The 20,419-nt window shown below is 31.1% G+C and overlaps 1 protein-coding gene and 1 pseudogene across 1 annotated transcript; both read left to right on the forward strand.

The window, feature by feature from the left end:
* The first annotated feature begins 6,482 nt into the window (after positions 1–6,482).
* Positions 6,483–8,520, forward strand: LOC112757110 (small ribosomal subunit protein uS19x). The gene is made up of 4 exons (XM_025805714.3): positions 6,483–6,625; positions 6,750–6,895; positions 6,965–7,022; positions 8,104–8,520. Exons 1-4 carry the CDS (start codon positions 6,623–6,625, stop codon positions 8,350–8,352), a joined length of 456 nt encoding a protein of 151 aa, XP_025661499.1. The 5' UTR covers positions 6,483–6,622; the 3' UTR covers positions 8,353–8,520.
* A 6,603-nt stretch (positions 8,521–15,123) lies between these two features.
* LOC112754876 (peroxisome biogenesis factor 10-like) lies at positions 15,124–20,035 on the forward strand (annotated as a pseudogene).
* The last annotated feature ends 384 nt before the right edge of the window (positions 20,036–20,419 follow it).

Consider the following 20,419-nt stretch of genomic DNA (forward strand, 5'->3'; position numbering starts at 1 on the left):
TTATTGATTGTATCAATTGTAAATTATTTGATTCTATTAAAAACTTTTTCCAACTGCTGATTTTTTGCTATTATCAATGCTTCCCTGAGTGCTAATGCTTCAACTTTAAGACTAGAGAAAGCCCTGATTTCTGTTGTTAATCCTGTGGTAAATTTTTCTTGCCAATCTCTAAGAACCGTTACAGTTGCTCTCTTTCTGTTAGTTTTTCTAAAGTTTGCATCCACATTGATTTTCAACCAATCCCTTGGTGGAGCCCTCCAGGTAACATTTCTCATCCTCCTATTTTCTGCTCCTTTGTGTTTCACTTTTATCTGTTCAATTGTCGATAAAAATTCAGTTTGCATTATCTTTGCTGCTTGAATTGTTCTGTCTGGATTGATTTCTTTACCTTGAAAAATATGATTATTCCTTTGTTTCCAAATAGCCCAGCACATGAATCCTAAAGTTTCTATTCGTTGTTCCTCATTTCTCTACCTTCTTGTTTTATTTTGTTAATTGTTTTCAGCAACCATTGAACAAATGTTCGAATTGAATTATCCGTCAGTATTGTCTTAATTTGTGCTCTGAATCAAGTAGGTCTTATCCATGGACATAATAGGATAGCATGTTCCACTGATTCTTCACCGTCCTTGCATATTCTGCATATTAGACTGTTAATAATTTTATTTTTTCAAAGATTATTATTAACTGCAATAATATTGTGTGAGGCTTCCACAAAAAGAGCTTTATTTTATTTGGTATTTGCATCTTCTATATCTTACTCCACACTTCCTTTATATTATCACTAGAAGATATTCAATTATCCTCACCAACTCTCTCTTCATATTTAGCAATGTAGTATTCTGATTTTATAGTATAATTTTTATCTAATCTTTGTGGCCAAAAGAAGCAGTCTTCCTTATTGATGAGACTTATAGGTGTGCTTAGGATCTTTTCTTTTATATTAGGGGAAAATACATGCCGTAATAACTTTTTATTCCATCCTCTCCCTTCCACCAATAAGTCTTTAACAATTGATATTCTACTGTCGTGGTATTTCTTTAAACTCCCACCTTCAACAATTCAATTGTCTTTCTATACATCAATATTACTTCCATTTCCAATGCTCTATCTTCCATTCCTTCTAATAAAGTCTTTTCCTTCTACTAAATTTCTTCAAATCCAAGAGTCTCCATTTTTTTCCTTTGCCTCCTAAAAATTTTATCCGAAAAATACATTTCTTTTAAATTTTTTGTTCATATTGTCTCATGATTCTTTACAAGTCTCCAATGACAGATCTAGAAAATTTTATGAGTGGGGACAAAATATATATAATATGATAATAATTTTTATAATTATACTTTATTATTATAAAATATAATTTATCTTTAAATTATCGAACCAACAAATTAAAATAATAAAATAATAATTTAAATAATAATATATAAATTAAAATTTTATTTTTTAGGTTTTATATTTTAAAAAGATTAAATACAATCAAATCTAAAATTTCATTGTCAATACAATCAAATATCTCTCTTTTTATGTATGTCATTAATAATCATTTAAAAATTCATCTCTCAAACGATTATGAAATCGATTCTTTATAATATTCATATTTAAAAAAAATTTTTCAACTGACGTTGTCTCAAAAAAAACTAAAGTTAACTTCAAAAAAAAAACCAATGATAAACAGTATTATTTTGATTTTGTTATTTTATCATTATTATTATTATTATTATTATTATTATTATTATTTATTTAACCATTTTTTATTTAAAATCAATAATATAATATTAATATTTTTATTAGGTATTTTTAATTTAATATTAAAATTAGTTTAATAAGATAATCGATTTCATTTGAAATTAATTTAACAGAATAATTTTATATATTTACAATCAAATCTAATAAAATATTGAGCTGAATTTTATTGACTATCAAATATTTTTATTGTTTTAAAATTAATATGCTAATCTAGCGGTAATTTATAGAAGAGAGAATAATGTTTTGAAATATATTATTTTAAACAAGTAAACAATCAAAATAGTATCGAAAAATTTGCATTGCTAATAAAAAAATAACTCTAAAAGGTGTTAACAGCAAATAAGTCTCGAAAAATTAGATATACATTAAATATATATTCCAAAAAAAGACTTTAGATGTCATATTTTGATGCAATTTTTTATAAGTAATATTAAAAAATAAGATCTTTTCATTTTCAAAAATTTATAATTTTATGTCAACTGAATTTTTTAAAAATTTTTTAATTGTGAATGATTAAATTTTTTTGAAAAATAAAAAAAAAATCTAGAGATCAAATTTTACTCTGAATATTTTTATGCATATTCTAAATATTTATTCAAACATTGACAAAATAATTTAAATTAAATAGATATATCATTTATTAAATGCGAAAGTTTTTTTTTGTCACTTTTAATAAATATAATATTTATTATTTATTTTTATCGCAATTTTCAAATCATTCAAGGATTATTTTGTTTGAATTTTTTAGATATCAAATTGGTAGTTACTTCTATTTTGAACAAATAATCAAATATATATAATATATACACGGGCAATAGTAATATTCACTAAGTATATAAACAGATTTTTTCAAATTTTAAGTTTATTTATTAGTTACAATTATAAAATAACAAATTTATAATTATTTTACTCCTTCTTTTTAAAGGTTATTGTAATAAATTCATTTGAATCTTGGATTATATTATCATTTGTTTTTACATAATTAAAGTTGACGAGTGAAGTTCAATTATAGTGGGGACAAATAAATTTTGTTACTATATTAGTTAAAAAAATTTTAAATTCCACTGGGAGCACTTACCCCCACTTTCTTAAACATACATCCGTCCCTGCAAGTCTCCATACTTAACCAAATATGTCATATTTTGATTCTCTAATTTTTTGAATCACAACCTTCCATCCTTCTTACTATTAGTTATTCTTTTTCAATTTATCCAATGTGTTTCTCTCTCCTTCCATGATCTAGCCCATCAAAATTTTGCTATTTTGCCTTCAAATTTCTTGCAAAATTTTTTCGGCAATTTCACCGATGTATGAAGGTATAGCCTGAATCACTGTTTTAATTAGAATTTCTTTCTCAACTTGATTAAAGAGTTTCTTTTTTCATCCCTCAATTTTCTTATTAACTTTACCCTCTATCCATTCCAGCGCTTTTATCTTAGATCTTCTCTATTTTGCAGGTAGGCCCAAATACTTTCCTGCATTATCATAAGTAGATATTTCAATAATTTTTTTAATTTATACTTTTGTATTTATAGAAACCTGATTCCCAAATATTATTCTGGATTTATCTAAATTTATTTTTTGACCGGAGGCTTTCTCGTAAGTATTTAAGATTTGAATAAGTTGATATATATCATCTTCTCTAGCTTTTCGAGAAAATGATACAATTATTAGCAAACAAAAGATGGGATAAATTTGGAGCATTTAAATCTAATTTCATACTAATAATATCCCCTTCTCTTTGTGCTTTATTCATCAAAGTAGTAAATACTTCAGCCGCAATAATGAACAAATAGGGTGAAAGCGGATCCCGTTATCTTAAACCTCTCCGTAGTTTGATTTTTGTTATTAGTTTTTCATTCACTTTAAATTTATAATTTGCTCCTATAACACAACTCATCATCATCTTCACCCATTTTTGACAAAATCCAAAGGCCTTTAATACCTCTTCTAAAAAGTCCCATTCAAATTTATCATATGCCATATTCATATCCAATTTTATTGCTAAATCCTCCATCCTCTTTCTTTCTTTCTTTTTTTTTTTTAATTTTATGAAACGCTTCCTGGACAATAGCGATATTATCCTGTATCATTCTCCCTAGTTCCCACAAAAGTACTTTGTATCGAGGACATAATAATATCCAAAATCTTTTTCGGCCTGATTACTAAAATTCTAGATATTATCTTATAAATGAAATTGCAACAACTTATCGGTCTAAAATGATTCAAATTTTTTGGATTATCCACCTTAGGTATAAGAATCATTGTGGTTTCATTAATATCTTCTAGAATAGTCCAATCTTTAAAAAAAAATTTGTACTACTACTAAAACATCCTCTTGAATAATGTGCTAATATTTTTGATAAAATAAACCATTTAGATCATCAGATTCCAGGGCCATTAAACTCCCCATGCTAAACACAACATCCTTAACCTCTTGCAAATTTATCTCTTTATAGCTCTTCATTTATATCATCTGTAACCATCCTTGGTATTTTTTTAATGCACTTCTCAAATTTTCTTCACCCCACTGTAGTGAATAGCTTTCTAAAGTAATTTTCGATTGAATTTAAAATATTTGTTTCTCCTTGAATTCATTCCCTAGAACTGTTCTTTAATCTTTCAACTCTATTTCTATCCTTCTAGATGGTTGTAGTCAGTGATGGATCCAGAAAATTTTAATAGTGAGAGCAAAATATATATAATATAATAATAATTTTATAATAAAAATATTATGTATATATAAAAATTAACTATCAAAATACTCATTAATCATTATATATTTGTATATAAGTATATGTATTGTTTAATTTATTTTTAATGTGTATTTTTTATTTCAATATGTATACAAGTAGTTATTTTCTATGTACATATAACATGATTAGTCTTTAAAATATCTAATTTACAAATTAGAACTCTAAAATAGTAATTTAAATAATATATAATTTAGAATTTTATTATTTAAGTTTCATATTTTTAAAAAATTGAGTAATCTTTTTCTTAACAATACAATCGAAATATCTCTCTTTTTATATAGAATAATGCTACATATTTAAGTTTTTTTGTTAACCAAATTAGTCTGAGATGACAAAAACCAGTTATGACTAATATTATTCTAAGTCTTATTGTTTAACTTGGTTAGACTTAGTTCATAAAAAGACTTGAATGTATAGTATTACTCTTTATATATAAAGAGTAATACTATACATTCAAGTCTTTTTATGAACTAAGTCTAACCAAGTTAAACAATAAGACTTAGAATAATATTAGTCAATACTTATTTAAAAATTTATTTCTCATACAATTAGAAGTCAATTCTTATTGAGATTCATAGTTAAAAAAGTTCTTTCAATTAATGCAGTTGTTACGAAAAAAATTAAAACTAATATAAAAAAAGATAAATAATACTCTTTTAAGTCGATGTCTATAAAAAAATACAAATTTTATTGAAATTGAGAATTTATCATTCTAATGATATCTAATATGGAATTCTTAAATTGACTATGAAGTACCAAAAATTAAATAAAAAATTATTGTGGGGTCAAATTCAATAATTTAGTGGGGCAAATAAATATTATTATCATATATTGCTCAAAAAAATTTCAAATTGTAGTGGAGGCGTTTACTCCCATAATTTTACACGTACATCCGTCCCTGGTTGTAGCATGGAAAAATGCCATGTTCTTCTTATCTCCCTATCTCAACCATTTAAGCTTGGATCTTTGTCCTCAATATTTATCCTCTTGTCTCCATAGCTGAAATTTTTTTTTTTTAATCTCCTTTTCTTATTGTTGTTGATTTCTTTTAAGATCAGAATTTTGGAATTGTAAGATGCTCCTTTAATTTGCTAAGCTTACTACAATTCTTCTTCTTATGCCCTATTATCCTACATTTGAAATAGTACAATCAAATAGTCTCTCATATATAAAAAACACCTATGTCTTGGGCATTTCCTCTCTGGATAACCAAAAATCAGTTGGCAGTGCCTTTGTTATATTAATATCCACTTTAATCCATAAAAATGACCTTCTAAATATGCCATCTACTATGAAATTTTCAACCTCAGCAACAATTCCTATCATATCTCCCATCAAAGACCGATTCTCTTTTAGACTATAGCTACAAATTGATTAAATTGCTTTTGATGTTCTATGGATCATTCCAAACATTTTACAACCCTTTTTTTATATCCTTAAAACTGCACAATAATTTCTTTTTTCTTATATCTTAGACTGCAATTCTTTGTGAATTTTTCCACATTCTCAAGAGAACATTTTTGCACATTTTGAAACTTATCTCTTTATGATGACTTTTTCTATCAGATTTAAGCAATTAATTTTATATTTTAACTCTCCTTTTTTATTGAAGTTGATCACTTTTTCTTTTATAGACTCGAATTTATAGATAATAATTTTTAATATCTTCTTGTTGTTTTACAAATGTACTCTGGAAATAAGAATTTTAATCAAAATATTTTGTGAATGTGATCTGGTATAGAACGATTATAGAAATGATTGTACAAGAATAAATGATTGAAGATTTTCTGTTGAATAAGAACCAAACGTTACAGTGAGACTCTCCTATGTGAGAGAAGTGGTCTCTCCTACTGAGAGAAAAAAACTCCTCAACGGTACTATGTATTTTTTTTTTTTGGTCAGAACTCAATGTTACTATATAACTTTATACTCGTCAATAAATATGGGTTATTAGAAACATTGAAGCCCAATTTCGAATAGCGGTAACCCGCCCCACGAAAACACCCAAACCCGTTCCCGAACCAAAAGAACTCAACCCGATATAAATCCATAAAATACAAAATCCAAAAACCCTAATCAGAGCTGGTTGAGTAGTGTCGAGCTCCGTCTTAGTTGCAGCAATGGTGAAACTCTCCTTCCTCTTGTGAACGCCGCTTTCTTTTTATTTATCGATTTCACGGCAACCAAACAGTTCTTGCGATTGTTGAGCTTGCTTTTTTTTTTTTTTTTTTTACTTTTTTTTTACAGGCTGATGTTGAAGCAGAAGTTGCGACGGCACAACCGAAGAAGAGGACGTTCAAGAAGTTCAGCTTCAGAGGCGTCGATCTCGATGCTCTCTTGGACATGTCCACCGATGAACTTGTCAAGCTCTTCACTGCACGCGCCCGCAGAAGGTGGCTCTCTCGCTGTTTCATTATTCGCATTTTGTGTTTGCGGTTCTGATTGATGTTTTTGATATTCAGATTTCAACGCGGTTTGACGCGGAAGCCTATGGCGCTAATCAAGAAACTCCGTAAGGCGGTGAGTGTTTTAGATTAGATTTTAATTCATTTTTATTTGATTTTGATTAAGGTAATTACCGCCATCGTGATTTAGGTTCGATATTGTCGATGGATTTCTTGTCCGAGTTTATTTTCCTGAGTTAGTAGATTGAATCGTTTACTTGATTCAACAGAAATGTAAACTTCGGTTCATGTCATTAACTGTTGTTATTTTGTCGCAAAAAGCCACGGTATCAATAGTTTAATACTACTTACACGAGTAATTCTATTTCACTCAGGCCGTGTTGATTGTCTAGTTCCCATTCATTATAGTGTATATGCCAATGACCATTGGAAACGAATGCACATTCTATAGCTTCCTTAATTTGTTTATTCACCGAAAATATATTTTTACAATTTAGTGTGATGTATACATATGCTGATAATAAATCTTTTGTTATGGAGAAGTAAAGTTTTATAGCATTATGCATAAAGAAGTCCAGAGGATGTTGAAGAGAGGAAAATATGTCAGACTAAGACCCACTGCACTAGTGTTATACAGTTTGTTTAAGCTGTAATTGTTGAGCATTATTCTTTACATTCTAACTATCCAGTTCTCAAATTGAAGCCATGTTGATATGTTAACCCAATATCTTAATTTAGCATAGTTTTTGTACGCATAAAATTGGCTAATTCGAGATTTCAATAGTGAGATAAGTAATTGTACCCAAGATATGTCATAGTTTTAAAATGGCAGTAGTAATGACTGGTTGACTTACTAGGTCTAACATGTTTCTGCAATATTGTTGTTATCTATAATAAACCAAATACTTGATCCATGTTAATAATTGGGAATTCTTTGATGGAAACTGAAAACGTTTATCAAGCACATTCTTAAGTGGTTTGTTCCTATCCTGTTATCAGCATTCAGCCCATTTAAGCCTATGTTTTGTTACTTGCATTTTAATTTGGAGTAGTTACTGAACAGCTAATAATCTCAGTAGATTGACAGTTTATTAGAGCGTCTCCCTTTATCCTTATGTTGAATAAAATTAAATCTTCTTTCATGGATCAATAATAATTATTGGCAGTTTTAATGTTTCATGTATGATTTGAAATAGAAAAGGGAGGCTCCAGCCGGTGAAAAGCCAGAGCCCGTCAGGACTCACCTACGCAACATGATCATTGTGCCTGAAATGATTGGTAGCATCATTGGTGTCTACAATGGTAAGACCTTCAATCAAGTTGAAATCAAACCAGAAATGATAGGCCACTATCTAGCTGAATTCTCAATCTCTTACAAGCCTGTTAAGCATGGAAGGCCTGGTATTGGTGCAACTCACTCCTCGAGGTTCATTCCTCTCAAGTGAAGGCATCAATGTTATTTTTGTTTTTTTCCTTTCTGGTTCAATTTCTTTACCCTTAGCTTTTACCTGGATTATTTATCTATTTTCTAGTTTATGTTACTTCGCCTTTTTCCGAAATCAGTGAATGTTAGCATTGATTTTGTTAACTATTAATATATGAGCTTTGTAAAATTCTTGGATTTGGCATTGTGCACTGGAGAATTGTCATTTTTCAAGTATTAAATGGGCAAGTACTTAGTTGAATCTGAGTATATGTTGCTGAGTGTAGAAATACCAAATCAACACCGTAACGGCTGCTCAAGAATTCAATTTTACAATGTGCCCTTGTATTATTGTGTCACAATGCACAATGTTAACAGGTAATTGGCAGTGATATCCATACAATTCCAAATTTCGAATGATGATCATACGAGAAGTTAGCAATATCTGGTTGGGTTTTGAAGCTATATTTACTTTCGGCATTCCTTAGTTTTTTGGTCGTACAATTTGAGTCACTTCATCATGAGGTGTGATCTAAAACTCGACGAGCCAGCTCAAGAGTCAACTTGATTCTTTGTTTAGCCCAAAAACCCGTAAATATCTATACTCTTCTAGCTTCAATTCATTTCATCTTCTTGCTCCTTAACGTTAATATCTCATTAACATGGAATTGAATAATTGCGGTATATTAATCTTTTCTATATATACTATTTAACAAATCTTGTACCCCTTATCATGGTGTCCTTGCACAGCCTTCCCATATATCTATTAGTAGCCAAAAGATTATGTAAATCATTAATTATACAAAAATAAGATACATTAATATTATGTTCTTTACATTAATTATTTTGTGATGATACATGGCACCACGGGAAAACAAAAAATTAGATAAGATTTTGAGAATGTTAAATAAATTGGGTTGATAGAGGGGTTAGTTTACTAGTTTGTTTAAGTAAGTGTCAGGATTTTGAATTTCGTATTATGCATGTAATAATCTATTGGTTAGCGACAAGCATTTAAATGAAGTTTTGATTTGTAACAATTTAGGCTTAGTTTGGTAAAGCTTTTACTTTTCAAAAGTAGCTTATAAAAGCTAACTTTTAAAAGATGGCTTTATAAAAGTTGTAGCATTTATGTTTGGTAAATCAAATTAAAAATAGCTTTCAATAAACACAAGCAACAACAATTGTATTTGGTAAAATAGCTTTTAAAATTTAAAAATACTATAATAGACATAAATGCAAGCATTAAATTTGAAAATTAGTTAACATATGAGGTTATATTAGACTTTTAAATTTTAAAAAGCACAAGCCAACTTTGAAAAGCTCTTTGTTAGGTGCTTTCAAAAGCACCCCTAACTTTTAAAAGCTGCAAGCACAAGCACTTGGGCTTTTTAATTTACCAAACGCAAAATGAGGTGCTTGTACTTTTTAAAAGCACAAGCACCTCTCCAAAAAGCTTTACCAAACCAAGCCTTAGTCTTTGATTTGTTAGGTTGAGACATACTGTAAAAAAAGTTTTTGAAAAAAATTTGTAATAAATTTATTATTTTTTTTAAAAGAAGTATCGAGTAGAATTTTTAAAAAATGCAATAATGGAAATAAATTCTGTCAAAATAGGATGAAAAAGTAAGAAGAATAATTATGTCAAGCATTTTAATCTTTTATGTCCATGTAAGCATTGCAATTTATGGATTGAATGATTGAAAGACTAAGAAAAATGAATTGTGTCCAATGTTATAATTTTACGATATTTAAATCTATATTGCAATTTTTAGGAATTAATTTGATATTTTTTCTTCAACCATTTATAAATTTATCATAAACATTTTTTAAAGACTTAATATTTATTCTTCTAGAAATGATAGATTTGTCATAAAATTTTGAGTAAAATTATACCGCGGTTCCTAACCACTGCTTAAAATAACAACCCATCCTAAATGATAATACGCCATTTAATCTCTAATTTTATTGAATTTTAAATTTTTTGATCTTTCTGTTAAACTCTTTGTTCAAAGTTAATGAATTTTGTCTTTGAGTAACGTTAACTAATTACATGTCAAAAAATCATTCTAAAAAACAAAACACTTCCTGTCATATTAACAATATGCTATAGTAAATTACGATATGAAAACCTCTAAAAAAAATTTTATATGACATTTAAATTCTTAACTAATTATAAGTATCGATACATAAATCTATAATGAGTTATAAAATAGGACAAGTAACCAAAATTTTTAACAATATATTGTATTTGCTGCATTGGTTGTTGGTCTTAGTTAGTGGTAGCTTCAGTTCTTTGCTTTTTCTTCTCCATCTTTTTCTCAAAGTCTTTATATGAGCGTAGTAAATGCTACCTCATCAAGTTCAATCCAACTTTCAATCTATCATTCTCTTTTTGATTTCTATTGCAGATTTCATGTCTCCATCTTTGTAATATCCATCTATTAGTGTTGTGAACATGATCTTGTAAGGTTTTAAATTTTTCTCACTCATTCCATTCACAAGCTTCCTTCAAATTGTGGATCTTACAAAGGCCATTGAACAGTGTATTGTACGTGATCAAGTTTGGTCTAATGCCCTCATTGATCATTACCTAAAAATTTTTCAAGACCAAATCAATTTTTCATATTTATATTGTCCAATGTCCATCAATTAAAGTGGTGAAAGTATACTTGCAACCTAAGAAGAAGAAAAAACGAGGAACCGAGGTTACTACCAACTAAGACTAACAACTAGAGAAGTAGTAAGTATAATGACGAGTGAATACCCGATTCGGTCCCGGACAATTTTTGCGAAAGACAACGAGGCCCATGGGAAAAAAAAAAAACCACTTTCTGGTCCCTGATTTTTTTTCCGTGAGACAAATTAGCCCCTACGTCAATAATCTATTTTTGGGGTTAACGAAATGTGAATACGTGGCAAGTTAAGATGGTGATGTGTCCGTTAAGTGCCAGCTTAGATTGGCATATTAATGAATCACCCAATCTAGTCCCTGACAATTTTTTGAAAATATAATTTTGTGTTTTATCTGCACTTCACAGAACATGATCAACCCTAAACGCTTCTTCCTCATTCCTTCTTGTATAGAACCCTAACTGTCTACCGCTATGAGCCATGAAGATCATTCTTCGGAAACTAGGAGTCGCACTCTGCGTGGTTATAGTGTTGGCGAAGAGAGTAAGTGCTGCACCTTTTCTTCTGGAAGAGTTGGGCAGCCAAGAAAGAAGAAATTCATGTCTCCAAAATGTCACTGTGGGTCCTATGCAATTCTCTTCCAATCTTGCACAAAACTTAATTCGGATAGGTTCTTCTTGGGATGCCCTAATTACAATGTAAGTATTATTGATTTTTTTTGTATATTTCTTAAATTTGAAAAATTTATGTAATTTTTTTTTTTTTACAATCAAATCTTTTTATTTTCAGGCACCCATCCTACATTGCAAGTATTTCAAGTGGCTAGATGTATTAGTTCACGAAAATATTGATGAGGACATTACTTCTAAGAATGCTATTTTAATGGAAAGGAGATTTAAAGAAGTAGAACATAGAATGAAGAAGTTAGAGATGGAATTGAATTTGAAAAATCAAAACAAAATTGGGTCTCAAGGTGGTAGATCTTATTTCAGATGTTTTAGGCTTATAATTTTGGGTATAATTAGTATCATAATTTCGATAGAAGCTTTCATCCTCCTAAGTTTTGGCTAGCTAGCTGGACGTACGATTGGGGGAGGGAGGATTCCTTGACAATCTGTGGGGATCCAATATTCCTCACTGTTTATTGGTTGGATCACATAGGAGTATGCTGCTCGGACAGCATCCATTGTCAGTGACTTATCGATAAAGTCTTCTAATTTGTATCGCATATTTTTCAATCTAAAAATTGCAGCAACTGCATCTTGCATGGAAGCCCTACATACAATTTTAATAAATCAAAGACCATAATGGCAGAGCAGATAAACTTGATATATTTAATGATAGCATAGTATACATTAATTACCTGTGAGCTGCCACACATTGCATGTGCAAGTGTGCTCTTTGAGATTTACACCAACCTTGTGGAAATTTTTTTGGCTTTGTCATTATCTCCATTCCATACTGCATTCCACTTGTTGCTTTCAGGCATAACAATTTGTTCCAGTTTAATCTGTTGTATAGGAGCCAATTTACTATTGTATTTAACTAGTTTTCTCTTGTGATTGGCCATTTTTCACATAATATAGCATCTCAACTCCTCACACATGGTTAATATTAGTTTTCCCCTATATCCAACAATCTTAGCATTCTATATTTCACACATATTGTTGGTTATGTTGTTCACTTTTGGTCCATGACTGAAGTATGATTTTGACCAACATGATGGAGTAAATATCATCATATGCTCCCATGCATGACAATTTATCTGCTTCAACTTCTCCATGTTATTCTTGAACTGTATCTTAGTAGTTAACTTTGCACACCTCCATACCATGCTTTTGGATTCTTTGTCTTTAAATTTTTTTGTGAAATTCTTCCAGAAGTGAAGTACACAGTTTTGATGATTTGCATTAAGCATAACATTATTAAGGGCAGCTGCCAACCCATGATTCAGTCCATAAACAAAATTCACAAACAAAGTTCACTAATAAAATAAACTAACAAATAGCACTACAAATTAAATTAACTAAAGTTGGGCCAAGCATGTTTCTTTCTTTTCCCGCATATTTTCTTGAATTAGCCTTCTTCATGTCCGTATTCATATTTCTAGCAGCCTTCCCGTCAGCACAACCCTTCCCATTATTACAATCATCTTTCTCATCAGCAGCCTTTTTATTAGTATGTGTCCTCAGCTTCATTCTGTCTTCGTCACTATCAGTGTCACTACTCTCATCATATGCATCTGAAGGAGGATTGTATGTCTCATCCTCTGAACTTCCATCATCTTCATCAGATGAGGATGAGGAGGAAGAATCCTTAACTTGGGCGGCAGCCTGACCTAAATCCTCGTTAATATAACAAGGCTCACCAACTGGGTGTTCAAAGTATAAATTAAATTATAAACAGTCATTCGCCAATAAATTGTTTCTCAAATCATTTATCTCAGAATCTCCTTTAATCACATGCAGACCAAATTCTAAATTTCGAGCTGTGGGTTCTAACCAGTACATTAAGCATAATCAGCATATCCTAAACTCTTTAGTAGTTCTTTTAGATAAAAAAAGTTCACTAAATCTAAGTCCATTGGAGAAAATTTATGTACCTTTCCATCCAAATACTTCAACACCTCATTACTATCCTTCCAAAGTCTCCCACCATGGTAAAACACGGGTACTACAAAGTTAGACATCTACAGCACCAATAAAAGACAAATTCAACAACAATAACAATAGGTAATAGATAGATATATTTGAAAGTAATTTTAATGATTAATATATCAAATTTTAATGTAGATTATATATCAATTTATCAAATTTTAATACATAGACAAATTTTAATGTAGATTATTCACTAAATAGGACAATGTGAATTATATATCAATTTATCTAAAATTCAGATAGAGTAGTTCATACCAATGGAACATTTTTTTGTGTGCGTATATGTGGTGGAGCAAAAAAAAATATCATTTTCAAGAAGAATATGTAAGATTCAGAAAGACACAATATTGCATTGCAGTAGACTAAAATGCAAACTTATGAATAAAAAGGAATTGAAGCATCAACCTCAACAAAACACATAAGCTTTTCGGTCAAAATATATAGAGCATATTTGTTGTTATTGATTCCTAAGTCATGTTCTAATTCAACCATTCATGCAAAATTTGAATATAGACAATACTCCAAATCATAGATTTCAAAGCATGTTCAATAGCAGACAGTGTGAATAAAACTAGCTTCAACTTGATCATACACATGCAATGGCAGAGAGAGTGAGTAACGAAGCTTACCTCTAACAAATAGTTCCTCTATCACAGCGCCGTTAAAACGCCGTCAATAGTTTCGTCGGGACCAACGTCTTCCTCCAAGTGAAGCGTCTTCAACGAATTTTGAAAGGGAGAGATTGAGGGCTTTTTGTAATTCTAGAGAGTAAAAGAGGGGTTCTGTATCATTACATATAAAACTTGTTTATTTTTAATGGAATTGTTAAGGACCGGATTGAATGGCCCATTAATCTGCTCATCTAAGTTGGCATTTAACTGACACATCGTTAACTTAACGTGCCACGTAGGCATGGTTAGTCAGCTTTAAAGACAAATTATTAATGGAAGGGCTAACTTGTCTAACGGAGTTAAAAAATAGGGGCAGAATAGGAGTTTTTTTTTTTCTAGAGGCCTCGTTGTCTTTTGATATTATTGTCATGGCCGTTTTGGATTTTTTTTCTATAATAATTTGTTAAAATTTAGGATACTTATTCTATTTTATGGTTCATTATGAATTTATATATCTATGTTTATAATTTTTTTTTTTACTAAAAATATGAGACTCGAACCCGTAACCTCTTAATTGAGTATGGGAAAATTATGCCATTTGAACTATTACTCATTGACATCTATGTTTATAGTTAGTTAGAGGATAAAATGTCTTATAAATTTTTTTACAGTCCTATTTCACTGCTATGTATTGTTAACACAACAAAGAATGTTTTATTTTTTAAAATGGTTTCTTGATGTGTAAATAGGTAGACAAAATTTGTTAACTTTAAACGAAGAGTTTGATAAAGGAGTCAGAAAATCTGATGAAATTAATGATTAAAGGTGGCAATCATTTTTCAATGGATGAAAGACGAATTATTATTTTGAACCATGGACAAGTGCCTAGGTGGGTTTTTCCCTAAAATTTTTGATAACCTATTTTTTTTTCTTATTGTTGGCAACTAGGACATGCCACTTATCAGTCACCTGTTTGGGGTTAGCATGATGACTGTGAGAGACTAAAGAGGCATTTAATAACTCACACATTTAAAAATATAGAAAAGAAACAGATTTATTTCTGAAATTTTGTATTTGCTGTAAGAAAAGAAGGGAAGGAACAAGTAATCATGGGTTTGGGTCACTTTGGAAGAAATGGCAGCGGCGAAGCTGGTCCTAGTGGCACCATCCCCCCAACCTCTGGCTGCTCAGCCGGAGATGATGCGCGACGCCGAGAAGAACGAGCAGTATGCCTCTTTCGTCTATGAAGCCTGCCGCGACGCCTTGCGCCACCTCGTTGGTCCTCCTCTCTCTCTCTCTCTCATATATATATATATATATATATATATATATATATATATATATATAATTTTTTTTTGGTTTTCCACTGTATCCCCGAACCCGACAGGTCAATGACTAATCCGTCGCAGATCTTAACTTCATTTAAAGGTCTGCCGCGGGCTAATGGGTTGCTGCATGCACAAGGTAGGATTCGAACCACCGACACTTGCTTAAGCTGACGAGTGAGCTGACCACTCGAACAACCCAAGTTGGTTTATATATATATAGAATTTGCAATTTGCAATTGTAATGAAGTTTTACTTAATATATCATAGTATAGGTACAAGGGTTGCTGTTGCTTATCAAAATGAGGTTTGTTAATTTCTATATTTCTGTAAAGGTTTTGTGATTTTTGAGAGTATTTGCTGATCAAAACTGCATAATGTAAGAAGTACTCTTATGTTCAAAGTATGACAAACAAATACACTTCAATTTGCATAATGTGGTGTGATGCTTTTGTGGAGGGTACTGCACTGAGTTCATGGCCATTTTCTATGTGGATCATTAAAGAAGGGGATGCATGCAACTCTTTTTACACTGAAGATATTGGATGTGGAAATTTATTGTGGCAACACTTAATTGGATGTCGGTTTTAAAAGTTCTTTTACATTGACAGTGCGGAGAAGCAGGACTTGATTGAGTAGTGCTTATTAGGGTCTGTTGTTTTGCAGACAAAATCTTTTTGGGGGCAAATGTTGTACTATGTTCTCACAACAGGTTCAGGGCAGCAGACGCTTGGGGAGGAGTATTGTGACACCACTCAGGTTTCACTATATTTCATCTTCATTTTTTATGCTTACTTTTAATATATTTTTTCCCCCTTAATGTGACTTTTTCCACCAAGTATGTGGCTCTCTAATTGTCTTACATACAGATCACAATAGTTTTATTTTATAAATTCTATTTGGATGCAATGTCGCTCTAATACTTTCATATCCTAATAATAAGTGATAGTCATATCATCAGAAAATAATTTAGTCTTTTAAGAACTACATTAATTAAGTCATATACAATGGAAATATGATTTATTTATAGTGTAAATTACTTTAACAGTGGATTGAAATTAAACACTTTTTGTATTCTATTTTATTATTATAACATCTATATTTGGTTCAGATTGGAAGAGAATTTAGAATATCATCATGTGTTGGAGGACCATGACTTTAGGCATAGGCAGACACCTAGTTCGAAATTGGAAATGTCTTTGTGCTGCATTCTTTTTATGCTAATGTTTTATTGGGTTAGAAGTAATATTTCTTCCCCTTCTTTTTGTTTGTTGATTGTTTTTCTTTTTACGGTTGCTGGCCCTTATGGGCTGCCTCCTACCCCTGCAAGGTGCACTATTTTCATTGTATACCAGACAGCTATTCCTTATATAGCAGATCATATTAGGTCGGTTATTGCCTGTTTCTCCTAAATTTGGATTAACTCATCGAGTTCTTTGATTATTCACCATCAAAGAGCCATCTGTGTGTCAAGTTTTGTGATGACTTGATTGTTTATTTGACAGTTCATGAATTGCTTCCGTGGCATTGCCTTGCTGATCAGAGTTGCTGAGAGTTATGGTGAAAGTGCTATCAGGAGCCGTAGTTCACAGGACTCTGCGGTTAGTCCTTCAACATCAGGACAAAATAGTACAACTCTTTCAAGATTGAAGCAAAAACTGAGTGGTTTTTGGTTGCACGTGGTTCAGCAATGGCTTGTGGTATATTTATCCTCAAACAATAATTTTTGTAAAACTGTTACAGTTATATACTGTTCTACTATTTATTCTCCCTTCAAAATTGTATGAGAAGTCAGAACTCACAATTTAAATTGTACTTGGCTGATCCTTGTATGAAACCCGATTATTCTCTTCTTTTGTTGGAGCTGTATGTTTACTTAAGCTTACAAAGTTTGAACTGGCTTTGTCTAAAAGAATATTTTGCTTTTACTGAATAAAGTTTTTATACCCTGCCACCAGATGCTCCCTTTTGTGCGTGAGTTGATACACTGGTTCTTTGTGCTAATCTAATGCTGTTCTACTTTGAAGGTGATCCTTTTGCTCGATAGGCTCATTGAGGTGATAAAATTTCCAGAAGTAACTTCTGTACATGCATTCCATTTTCTCCCATTTTTTGCAGGCCTTTATTATCATATATCTAAGCATGCTGCAGGCATTCGTTATCTCTTCATTGGAAAACCATCAAATCAAAGACCCAGGTATTAGCATTTTGAAAGTTCAAATTTTGTAAAAATGTGTTGGCAATGGAGGATTTGCTCTCAAAATTCTCCATAATATCTTTTCCTACTGTTTTAGCTTTTTATTTAGACCCTTTTTTTTTTGGATTGATGGAAAGTGATGCAATGGTATTGTATTGGATGAAGTCCATTCCATCCATACTCCCCCCCCCCCCCCTTCTCTCTCTCTCCCTAAGAATTTTTAACAGCAATGAGATTGGATGCAACGGACTGAGGGCATATAATGTAAAATCTAATGTTCCTTTTAATTCCATTGAATTTCTAAGCAATAGGATGAAAGTTCCATGTTGATCTTTAGACAGTGGACCAGAACATTTGTTTTATATTTTTACATTCCACTCCATATCATTCAATCAATAATTCTTGGGTTAGGTGACCTCCTGAAATTGCTTTGTAAAAGGTCTGTATGCACATTATAATTATTATTGTTCTTCCTGATATGCTTCCTTACGAAGAATAAATATGGCCTTTAGTACAGTCTGTGATGACCTTTGTCTCGTTCCACAATCCCAAGTTTATCTATTATTTCCTATCAATCATTGTAGTAAGCAAAGTATGTTTCTTCCATAGACGATTTATTTTGAGCACCTGTCTTTTCTTTGATTTCACTTTGGTGCAGATACCAAATACTAGGAGTATTTCTACTGATTCAACTTTGTGTAATAGCTGCGGAAGGGCTGTGCCGAAGAAGTTTATCTTCAGTTGCTCAGTTCATCAGGCATCTTTTGCATCCCAACAGAGATCAGCAGGTCATAGTTTTTTTCTTGATTAATTTTTTCCTTCGATTTTTCATTCATTTTTTTCTTCTCTTCTTAATTTCCATTTCTACTGATGTTCTTATGCGTTACAACAATTTTTTGCTATTTCAATTTATTGCAATTTCTGTCCAAAAATTAAAAGAACGTTTGTTATTTGTTCTTATCATAAGTTGACCCCTTTATTGTATAATAGGACATGGTTTGCCTGTTCTGAATGAAGAAGGTAATCTGGCATCTCTGGATACTGATGAAGGAGGTTGGGTCTACGATTCTTCATCTTCTGAGGTAAAAATGTCACATCAAGTCATCCTATATTCCTTGCATCTACTGGTTTTGTTCAAACCTTGAATATGTACAATAAGATTAGCGTGGTTGTAATGCAGGCAATGATGGTTTGTTACTTTTGTGCATCCTATTTTGGTTTAATATTGTTAATAAGCAGAAAGCCTATTTTCTATTAGGAAAGATATGATCTACCACAGTGAACTTAATAAGAAATAGAGCAGATTATATTGACCTTCTGTGATTTGGAAATAAAAAATTCTATATGTACATAAAAATTCAGTAACCAAATCAACCACCATGTATTTGTGTATAAATGCATGTGTTGTTTCACACACTTTTAATGTGTATTTTATGTTCCAATATGTATTTCAAGTGGCTGATTTTTGGCGTACACATAACATGATTGGAGTGAAATTCATCATGATTTGCCTCTATATTCACATTACATTTATCTCTAAATCCTTTTATGGGAGATCAGCATTATGTTCACATTTTGACAGAACAGAAGGGTACCTACCATTACCTAAATCTTAGTGGAGGTCAATGTATTTTTAGATATAGTAGAGTGGGGTTGAATTTGACCAAATTTCAAGTGAGGTGAGGGTAATTTGTCCTAATCAGTATCAATTGTATTTTGATAAATCCTCATCTGTTTTGCAGTATGGGACTAGCAAATGCACTCTTTGCCTAAGTAATCATCAACATCCAACAGCTACATCCTGTGGCCATGTATTTTGCATTATTTATTCTTGTGTCGTCTTGCATTATTTATTCTCCTCACATGCTCCCATTTCTGTTCGTTGAACCTCTTCTTTGTTTTGATGTGATCTCATGTAGGAACTGTATCACAGAATGGTGCAAAGAAAAGCCAGAATGTCCTCTTTGCCGCACCCCAATAACACACATTCAGGTCTAGTTTGTGTGTGTCATTCAGACTTCTAAAGTATCCATTTCTTCATCTGCAATCTCTTGTATAAAAGAGAGGATATATCATGAAAGGTAACATTTTCCTTGTCTTGGATCTTGCAAGGATTTTATTTATTTATATGTTTATAATGATGTCATTACAAGGGATATTTGGATGTTCGTAGAGTATGTTTATGTTTGATTAAGTGAAACATTTACAACCACTAAATTTATGTGGTTTTTGTATAATTATTAAACATTAAATGAAAATATATGGTGGTTTATTATTATTATCTCCTGTGAAACTTAAGTATAACCTCATTCTTCCTAGGATAGACTCAAATCATGATAGATATTGCTTTCGTTTGAACTAGAGCGTTAATTTAAACTAGTGGATAATTATAACAAGCATATATAGAATTAACATGTTAAGTTTTTAAGATGAGTGTGAAACGTTAGAAAACATCCTCTCCCAGTTTTGTTCCACATTACCACAAGAGAATTAGATGATAGATTATAGAAGAAGAATAATAATGGCACGCAAGGTAGGGAAGAGACAGAATTTGTTCTACTCCAATAATAATGAGGGTTAGAAAGAAAGTATGATTGCTCAAATGCCCATATTGATTCCCTTGTGGTTCACATGGTTTGTATAAGAAACAACAAAATTGGAATAG

The sequence above is a fragment of the Arachis hypogaea genome, chromosome 16 (genome assembly GCF_003086295.3).
Source record: "Arachis hypogaea cultivar Tifrunner chromosome 16, arahy.Tifrunner.gnm2.J5K5, whole genome shotgun sequence".
Lineage (NCBI taxonomy): Eukaryota > Viridiplantae > Streptophyta > Magnoliopsida > Fabales > Fabaceae > Arachis > Arachis hypogaea.

Bases quoted from the DNA above. Each gene is read 5' to 3' on its own strand.
- LOC112757110 (XM_025805714.3), top strand. The intron at 6,896-6,964 runs GTGGCTCTCTCG...TTTGATATTCAG, and splicing joins ACTGCACGCGCCCGCAGAAG to ATTTCAACGCGGTTTGACGC. The intron at 7,023-8,103 runs GTGAGTGTTTTA...GATTTGAAATAG, and splicing joins TCAAGAAACTCCGTAAGGCG to AAAAGGGAGGCTCCAGCCGG.